Below are 10,723 nucleotides of genomic sequence, written 5' to 3'. Positions count from 1 at the left end.
GCCAAATCACACATAAGAAGATGTAAAAGTAGATGAAGCGACGATATAAAATAAAGTAGAGGGAGGATATGAAAAAACAATAAAACATAATCTAACTTCATTATAGAAAAAACATGTACAATTATATTATCCTTATTTTTTAAAATTTTGTATGTAGTTATTTCCTCTAATTCTAACGATTATAGTGTATACAAAAAATGCAGCTTAGGAAAATAAATTGGAAGGGTGAATCATTGACCCCGAGTCTTCCCTTCCCTACCATTTAAAAAAAATATATATATATATATATATATATATATATATATATATATATATATATATATATTTTCTCATCTTTTGACAACATTTAATGCATTAGGAAACCATTGGAAGGGGCAATTGAACCTATCATTGATCCCAAGTCTTTCTGTCATTCATTCGATATACTTAGTAGATGATCGGATCACACTTATGACTAAATTAAGTTGAAAGAAAAAAAAAAAAAAACAGGGGGAAGATGGGTGTCCATTTAAATCAGCTGCTACTCGTTGTGCTCCTGACTGCTGCAGCAGCAGCTAAAACTCAACCTATGTCAAAGCCAAACTGTCCAACAAAGTGTGGCAATGTTAGCATTCCATTTCCCTTTGGTCTGACTGAGCTCTGTTCTCTCAACACCTCATTTCTCATCACTTGCAACAAAACCCTTTCACAACCAATTCCATTCTTGAAAATTGATCCAAGGGTGCGGCTGCTGGACATCTCACTCGACGGCCAACTGCACGTTTCATTGCCAGTTGTTACAAGTTGCGTCGATAACAAGACTGGTGAATCAGGCGGCTATTTCTACTTCCGCTTCAACCTCAAACCTTTTCACCTATCATCCAAGCAAAACAAGTTAACTGTATTGGGCGCTATCACGGCAGGAGCAGTACATGATGAAGATTCAACAGCATACGCTCCCACTTATTGCGTCTCCATGTACAGCAACATTCACAACATACATTACGACTCATGCTCCGGCACTTTTTGTTGCCAGACTCCAATTCAACATAGGCTATCGGAATTCGTCTACGTTTGTGGTTCAAATATTATGCAAGATAACTACACCAAGCCGTTTGAGTCCTACCCATGTGGTTATACATTTCTGGTTAAGGACGGAGCCTACGATTTCTCAATCACAGATCTGATCAATTTTAACAGAAGCAACACGTTTCCTGTGGTTGTGGATTGGGCAGTGGGGAACACGTGCCAAGCTGCTCAGAAGAATGCTTCAAGCTATGAGTGTAAGTCAAAGTACAGTGAATGTCACAATGCAAAGGTGGGACCTGGTTACCATTGTAAATGCTCCGCTGGTTTTCGAGGAAATCCTTACCTACCAGATGGCTGTCAAGGTCTGTAAATGCTCCGCTCATTTTTTATGTCTTTTTATATTACAATCAATTTTATAAAACAACCTTTATTATGATTTTTTATTCTCTACAGAATCTTTGTGCACTAATTTTTATTTTGTGACTTTAAAATACATTGGATACTGATTTTGATAATGTTGATAAAAAATTACCACAAAAAAAAAAATCATCTAGACTCTTTTATTAGTTACTTCAAATTTGATGCATAGAATAATAAAAAAGCTATTACATTAACTATTTATTTGAGGATAAAATTTAAATAACAAACTTGTTTTTGTTTTGTGTTAAAACATCACTTATTTCGAAACCGGAGAGCTAATTATTTTGTATTTCTTTTTCCAACTTACTATTTATAATGTTCTAACCAAAAAGGTATTACATCCAACAACTCAGAACATTCAAATTGTTTTACCTTCTCCGGATCATTTTTTACCTTTATAAAGTCTTCTTCATGTAGCCTTGATCTTAAAAGTATTCCCTCCTTTTATATTTTCTACAAAATCCGTAGTCATGTTTTTAATAATAGATAGTTATATCCAATCGGTAAATATTCTTAGCATCTGACCAAATGATTCAACCGGTATTGAGCCTAACAGAAGTGGATAAAGCCTAGCGATCCAATCAACAACTGTAAAAATTAATGACGAACTATAAACAAATTTTTAACATTTCTTTTTTTAAAATCGTCAATTATTTTTCAGATGTTGATGAATGCGCTGAGGAATCCCACGACTGTATAAAGGGGAGATCAACATGCAGCAACAGTCAAGAAGGGAGCTACAGTTGTTTTTGTCCAAAGGGGTATGAAGGAGATGGGAAAAATAATGGAAACGGATGTGTTATCAGCAGTAACCGCAAAATCATAATAGGTTTCAGTAAGTATACTTTTGTCTGTCAAAACATTCTATTCCGCACTACAAGCTTAATGTTAGCACTTGTAAGACAATAATTCTATAATCTTGTGAACAAACTTTATTCACCTCTTGTTGTTATATTTGTTCTTACAATACATTATATTTATAGACCCACATTTCTTCATCATTGTACTCTCAATGGCTATAAACGGCTATAAACAGCTAACTCATTAACTACATAGACTCCAACGGCTAGTGCATTAACCACTCACAACAGCTAGTTTCTTACAACGACTAGTTACCTATAGTGGTTAATATATTTAAGTTTATTAAAAACCCAACAAAACTCCCCCTTAAACTTAAATGCTTCTTTTATTCTCCATCTTTGTTTCTTTATTCTTCATCATGGCTTCCAACGTGCAGTAACTGTGCAATAACTCTTCCTCACATTATGCTTGTCCCTTTCATGAGTAGTTAAGTTCTTCGCTTTCTTCATGACTGACTTCCCTTTCACTTTATCTATGGTCGACTTGTACTTCGCTTTCCCTGTGACTAACTTGTTCTCTGCTCTTTCAGTTTTTGCATCCTTACTGGCAAACTTGTTCTTCTCTTTGGCCGACTTGTTACTCATTGGGTTCCTTGTCTTTGTGACCGACTTGTCCTTAACTGAGTTCTTGTCAATAGGCCGACTTCTTTTTGAAAGATCAGACCACACCCACGTATTGTTGTGCTTAATCTCCTCAATCTCCGTATTCATTTCAAGTCGCCACTTCTCATCTTGCACCTCTAGTGCAACTCTCAGATCCTTCTCAACTTGTAACTGTTCTTGCAAGCTTGAAACATCTTCTTCAAATTCCAAGCGCCGCTTTTGCAAAGCCTGTTTCCTTCTCTCTATGCTTTCTTGTAGAATTAAATTGTCTCTAACCTCCTTTTCAATACTTTGTTGCAAGTCTCTTTTTTCAATCTCTAACCTTTGGATTAGAAGTTCTTCTTCTTCAAATTCTGAGCTATTCATGCTTTTCACGTGCTCCACCGAGCTATCTGAGTAATCTACTTGCCCCACCGAGCTATCTGAGTAATCCACTTGCCCCACCAACTTATCCGAGCTATGTAGGCGTTCCACCAAGTTAATCGAGTTGGCCTCATGCTCCACCATGGTGTCCAGGGTATCTACATGCTCCACCACCCTATGTGGGCTATCTGCATGTCTCACCAGCCTATGCAACCTACTCGGTTGAGTTGCCGACCTATCCACGCTACTCGACTGTCTTGTCGAGTTAACAATGATACTTAGCCTTCTTGCTGAACTCTCCATGCTACTTGGTCTTCTTGTCGAGTTCACCACTTGCTTATGCTCAGCTCCCGAGCTACGCGCCATCATCAACAATGTTGCTTCTTCTTCAACATCTTTTGTGAGGTTGATCGTCTCTTCATTTCTACTTTCAGATCTACAATCTTTGGCAAAATGTCCAGACTTACCACACCTGAAACACTTGCCCGAGTAGCACTCCTTTGCATAGTGACCATACTTGCCACACTTGAAGCACTCAAAATTTGAGTTGCTTGATTGACCTCCTCTCCATGGACCTCGTCCTCTTCCGTGCCAATTTTGTTGACCGGATTTTTCTTTCTCTTCTTGTCCTCGGCTTCTACCACCAGGACCGCTTCTTATACCTCCTCGATATCGTCGTCTACCTTAGTGTTCTGAGCTTTCTCATCTTTAATTGACATCTTTGTTTGGAGTAATTGATCAAGTGGCTCAACCTTCTTCTTCTTTCGCTGCTCATGCGCCTCAAGGGACCCGGCAAGCTCTTCAACCGTGAGCATTGACAAGTCCTTGGACTCTTCAATCGCGCACACCACGTTCTCAAAGTCATCCATTAGAGACCTCATAATCTTTTCCACAACTCGGCTAGCGGGCAACGTCTCTCCATTTCTACTAAGTTGATTCGCCACAGTTTCAACCCGAGTAATATACTCGGCTACTCCTTCGGTCTCTTTCATCCTCATGTTCTCTAGTTCGCCTCTAAGTGTTTGAAGTCGCACCTGCTTCACTCGGTCATCTCCCTTATACGCCTTCTCCAAAATATCTCACGCTTCTTTTGAAGATTTGACACTTGCAATCTTCTCAAAGCCAGAGTCGTCCACAGCTTGGTACAAGATGTACAAAGCTGCCTTGTGCTTCACACGTGCGTCTTTCAGCACTTTCAATTGGGCCTTTGACCAACCTGTAGTGTTGGCTGGTTCATCGAAACCATCTTCAACCACCTCCCAATTTTCTTGGGATAATTTTGAGACTCCAATTGTCATAGTTGACAGCCTTTGTCAACTTGGGTAGAGAAATACTATTTGTAAGACTGGCCATCTCACTCTCTTATTTTTTCTCAAACACTTAGCTCTCTTTTTTCAAGCACTCAAGCTCTCTGGCTCTCTCTCTTTTCCACTCAGACACTCAAGCTAACTGGCTCTGATACCACTTTGTTAGCACTTTGTTAGACAACAACTCTATAATCTTGTGAACAAACTTTATTCACCTCTTGTTGTTGTTATATTTGTTCTTACAATACATTATATTTATAGACCCACATTTCCTCACCATTGTACTCTCAACGGCTATAAACGGCTAACTCATTAACTACCTAGACTCCAACGACTAGTACATTAACCACTCACAACGGCTAGTTTCTTACAACGGCTAGTTACCTATAGTGGTTAATACATTTAAGTTTATTAAAAACCCAACACTTAACAGGGGCTACTATTACAATATAATATTGCTCAAAGAAATTTCATTGGTTTGAAAAGTGATTTTACTATAAAGTACATCTTTCTATATACATATGTTTTATGTTAATTACTAGATACTAGATGACATCTAAATAGATTAACACTATTTCATTTCAGTATTCTATTCATATCACACAAAGTGCATGACCTTTTGTTTCAGGAACTGTTCAACCACCCCTTTGAATAATTCTCTAGATCTATTGTTTTCAATTATCTAATAAATCACTAAATAAAAGCATTAAATTCTCTAGATCTATTGTTTTGAAATGATCTCTTTCCCTTCATTTCAAAACATATATCAGCTCTTCTAAATTTGAATATTTCCGTTGCATTAAATTACAATAGTCTTGTCCTTTGTCTGTATATATGCCTTGCATCAAGTATGAAATATCTGAACAATAAGGCGCTTTTCACAAAATGTTTCATCAGCAACTGAACATACAACAACATCAGAGAGAAAGTAATTGTTTGGACTTATCGATGTTCAGGTGTGAGTGGAAGTATCTTGGCACTGCTGGGGGGAACCTTATACGTGTACTGCACATTAAAGAAAAGAAAACTCAACAAAGTTAAAGAACATTTTTTTCAACTAAACGGTGGTCTGTTATTACAGCAACAGATAGGCAGGTACAGTGGATCAAATGAATTGACAAAAATCTTTACTGTGGAAGAACTAAAAGAGGCCACCAACAATTTCAATGAAGAGATGGTCTTAGGCGAAGGCGGGCAGGGAACAGTTTACAAAGGAATATTACCTGATAATAGAACTGTAGCAATAAAAAAGTCGAGAATTAGTGACCCAAACCAAATTGAGCATTTCATCAATGAGGTGATTCTGCTTTGTCAAATCAACCATAGAAATGTGGTGAAACTCTTGGGGTGTTGTTTAGAGACAGAGGTTCCCTTACTTGTTTATGAATTCGTTCCCAATGGAACTGTTTACGACCATCTCCACGATCAAACCAAATCTTTAAGACTTACATGGAAAAGAAGATTACAAATAGCAGTTGAAACTTCTGGGGCCCTGGCATACTTGCATTCTGCTACCAATGCACCAATCGTACACAGAGATGTGAAAACTTCAAACATACTACTTGATCACAATCTCACTGCAAAGATTTCTGATTTTGGAGCTTCAAAGATTATTCCTCTTGATCGAACACAGTTAACGACTTTGGTGATGGGGACACTGGGATATCTTGACCCACAATACTTCCACTCAAGCCAGTTAACAGAGAAAAGTGATGTGTATAGTTTTGGAGTTGTCCTAGTCGAACTGCTGACAGGAGAGAAAGCAATCTCTTTTGAAAGGCCAGAGGCTTATAGAAATCTTGCGGTTCACTTCCTTTCTTCAATGAATGATGGTCGGTTACTTGACATTATGGATGGCAGCATAATAGATGAGGCAAATGTTGAGCAACTAACGGATGTTGCAAACATAGCAAGGCATTGTTTAAGGTTGAAGGGGGAGGAAAGGCCCACCATGAGAGAAGTGGCAATGGAACTTGAAGGAATAAACACTGTGGAGAAGCACCAATGGGAAAAGGTAAACTTGTCATCAGAGGAGACTGAAACTCTTCTCAAAGCAACACCGTCATCTTCTTTTAGTGTAGATGGTGTTAACAGAAGAAGCATGCATTCTGGCTCTGATACTTTGAACCGAATTTCCTTGTCCTTAACTAGTGGAAGGTGATTACCTGATATTTATTATAATAAGGAAAATGATAGGTTAACAAAGTTTGCTTATAATAATTCATAAGACTGTCGTTATTCAAGACTAGAGGCCAATCAATAATCAGAGTAATGAACTTTATATATTGTAGGTTGTATTCACTTTTTTCATTGCACAATGTCTCATTATTTTATGATTAAATGTTGTGTACCATTGATAGACTTGTCAATTAATTCATCCAGATTCTGTGCGGAGTTGGTGAATGGTTTCTCATGTTATATTAGTCTTACAATTAATATTTAAGTGGAAACTGTGGTTTGGATGAAATGTAATGTGGAATATGAGATGTTTTTTCTATAAAATTTATCTCTAAAATTTAATTAATTTATTGGCAGGAAATTTTGTGCGAGGAGTTGATGTATGTTTTCTTAAAGTTATATTGGATTTACTTTACAATTAACGTGAAACTGTGTCATTGTTAACCTCCTAGTCGCATAAGAAATTAACGAAAATCTCAATCTCTAATGTAGTAAAGTAATAATTGGGGTACAGGTATCTGGAGTCTGTAAATCTGTTTTAATGATGGGAGAAATAAATTTAACATTATATCTATACTATAGTAAACCTAAACCTAAAACTAATCTAAATGTAATGCACAAACCTAAACACTAGACAAAAATTACTTCTAAAATTGAATGCACGAGTTACAACGTGAACAAGATGCTATGATATGTGAAAACTAATTCTAAAGCATGGAAATGGTATTTAAACACTTAGAATGCAAGACAATATGCAAAGAAACATGTTATAAAAATTAAAACTCCCTAAAAACAATGCAAAGATCCTAAAATGAAAACTATTTGATTAAATGCCAAAGAGAGAACTGAAAATGCACAAGGTGTTTAACAAAATGACTAAGTGAACTAAAAATGTGATTGATGTAGTGGAACTGCTTGGAACAAGTTTATACACCTAAAATAATGTATGATATGATTGCACAACTTTTAAACTACTAAAATGCACAAAATCATCCTTTAAACCAGATTTGGCAGTAAAGCCAGGGTGTATCAACGTGACAGTGCAGAATTTTGCTTTGTTATACAAATTTTTTTAGGTGCAATGCAATGAGTAGAAACATGATTAAATATGCAAACAAGTGTAAAACATTACTAATTGAAAATTAAACCAAGAATTAATAAAAACAACAAGTGCAGACCAAACTTCCTAAAATTGAGAAAATCACCTAACTAGAAAACTTAACTCAATTGTAAGAACTGAAAACTAAGAACTAAAATTGTAATTGAGTTCAAAGGCATGAATCTAAAATATGAAACAGTAATCAAAACTTGAATTAAGCATCGGGAATCAAAATTCACTATTCAAACCAAACAAAAGCTGGTGGCAATAAAACTAATGAGAATTAACTACCCAAGTGCAAAATCTGGAAATCTGAGAAAGAATTGGAATTAAACGCTTTGAACAACTTTTAAATAATTAGAATGAATTGTTGAAAGTAAAATCAGACTAGAAACAAAGTGTTGAATTGTAAATCAAAATTGAAACTAGAAATTAAAGAAAGCATCATGAAGGCAATATCGTATAAAGTGTAAAATCTATCTACACCAGAATTTCAATGTTGAATTACTTGGTTTCGCTCTTGCTAGCCAAGGATATTTTTGACTCTTAATGTATTGGAAGTCACTTTGTACTCACCAGAGTTCAGCATGAATCCATAACTGAGTCTAGTTAAAGTGCAAAAGTGAGAACCAAGTTTTCAATTGAAAATTGGAGTTTTAATGTAGAAGGAAGAAAACATTTGTAAAAGCACTAAATCTTAAACATGCAAGAATGTAAAGGCATAAATGTAACGCAAGAACATTAAAGAAATCTATAAAAGTGTTTTGTCTAAATAACTTGTAATCAAAACAAGTTATTTAGAAAATGAAGGAGATTTAATTGCAAACAATTTAAATACAAAGCATTTCAATGTCTGAACATTATTGAAATGATCCATCCAAACACAAGGTAAATTTTTTTATATTTGTCTTGTTCTCGTTACAACCATTTGAATGGATGTTTTTCGTAAGTGGGAGATATAAAAATTTTCTAACTTAGAGTAATGTTTACTTTTATGAGTATTCTTAGTGAAAACACAAACCTAAAACTTAAAGAAAATATACCATTTGTCTTGAGTAATTTTTTCATACTTGATTTGATTGTAAATTCGGAAGATTAACCTATATGTTTAAAATAGAATTTTTCATTTGACATGATTCGTGACTGTTTCATTTTTTTAGGAGATTGTACAGTTCCTATTGATGATTCTTTCCCTTGGTATATGTTAATATAAAATAAATTGACCCAGAATAAATTTTGAAATTACTTAGTTTTGTTCAGTAATGCAAGAGAATAAGCGTAAGAATGTGAGTGCAAATTTGTTTCCTTCTTTAACTTCTAAACTTATTTTTATTTGAGTTTTGTACTTTAAAATATTATTTTAATTAGGATTTATTTTAAATTTTCTAATTTAATTTGAGATATAAAAAGGTGTTAAAAACAATTTTTTAGCTGCAAAAATATATATATATATATATATATATATTTTAATTATATTAGAAAATATAAACATAATTTGCCAAATCTTTTTCAGATAGATCAAAATTTTAAAATCTTTGTTTGATAGTGATGTTTTCTCTTATAATTCAAAGAAACAAAATGGGATGACTTAAACCACATCTAAAGTTGAGTATAAATTAACTGCAGTAGCTAACTTATAAAAGTTTTGTATGATATGGGACAACTGCGTAATGAATCTAAATGAATAATAAATCCATCATTACTATAGCAAAGAATCTTATTGAGAGTGTGGTAGAACAGAGTACATTAAGATGAAATATTATACCACTAAAGAGGTTTTGAAATCAAAGGAAATTAGTATATGATAGATTGTGATTCAAAAAACCATATTGCATACATAAATGACCAAACGTTTCAAGTTCAAATTTAAATTCTTAAGATCAAAGCTTGAAATATCTAAAAAAAAATCTCAAAAAGAGAAATGCGAGAAATTAAGACTTTTTGTAAATACTTTAAAATTTTAATTCTTGTTCGTTTTTATGTACTTAGGTTAAACTTAATGATATAACCTTATTTTATGTGAAAGTTGACTTAATGAAAAGGAGTTGTGATATTTATTTTATAGATTTACCAGTCTCTTCTCATATAAAATACAGATAATCATTTCATAACAGATAACTTATTGCACTCAACAGTTGAAGATGATTATTTTTTCTTTCTTCCAGTGTGCAACTTCACAAAAATACTCTTTGTTTGTTTTTTCCTGGTTTTACAACTCTGTAGTGCTTTCTCATTTCATAACACTTAATTAAGTTGAAAGAAAAGCAGGTGGAGATGGTTGTCCATTTAAAGCAGATGCTACTTGTAGTGCTCCTGAGTGCAGCAGCATCAGCTAAAACTGAACCTGTGTCAAAGCCAAACTGTCCATCAAAGTGTGGCAACGTTACCATTCCCTTTCCCTTTGGCCTCACAGAGGCATGTTCTCTCAACACCTCATTTCTCATCACTTGCAACCAAACTCTTTCACCACCAATTCCATTCTTGAATACTACTGATCAAAAGGTGCGGGTGCTGAACATCTCACTCGACGGCAACCTGCACGTTTCATTCCCAGCTGCCACACGTTGCGTCGATAACAAGACTGGTGAATCAGACAACGAAAATTGGATCTTCAAGTTCAACCTCACACCTTTTCACATATCATCCAAGCAAAACAAGTTAACTGTATTGGGCTCTGACACGGCAGGAGTAGTATCTGAAGTAGATTCAACATCCAGAAAACTATACGTTACTACTGCGTGTGTGTCTGTGTACAGTGGCCTTGAGAAGGAACCAACCAATGACGACTCATGCTCCGGCAATTTTTGTTGCCAGACTCCAATTCAACAAAGGCTATCGGAATTCATCTATTATTGTTCTGCAAATATCTTCAACAGTAACTTCAC

At 35.0% G+C, this 10,723-nt stretch overlaps 1 protein-coding gene across 1 annotated transcript; it reads left to right on the top strand.

The window, feature by feature from the left end:
• The first annotated feature begins 373 nt into the window (after positions 1–373).
• Positions 374–7,011, top strand: LOC114162143 (wall-associated receptor kinase 2-like). The gene is made up of 3 exons (XM_028045930.1): positions 374–1,370; positions 2,090–2,263; positions 5,518–7,011. Exons 1-3 carry the CDS (start codon positions 497–499, stop codon positions 6,720–6,722), a joined length of 2,253 nt encoding a protein of 750 aa, XP_027901731.1. The 5' UTR covers positions 374–496; the 3' UTR covers positions 6,723–7,011.
• Positions 7,012–10,723: the final 3,712 nt, after the last annotated feature.

This window comes from Vigna unguiculata, chromosome 9 (assembly GCF_004118075.2).
Source record: "Vigna unguiculata cultivar IT97K-499-35 chromosome 9, ASM411807v1, whole genome shotgun sequence".
Classification (NCBI taxonomy): Eukaryota; Viridiplantae; Streptophyta; class Magnoliopsida; order Fabales; family Fabaceae; genus Vigna; species Vigna unguiculata.
This window is presented reverse-complemented; position numbering and strand designations above follow the sequence as displayed.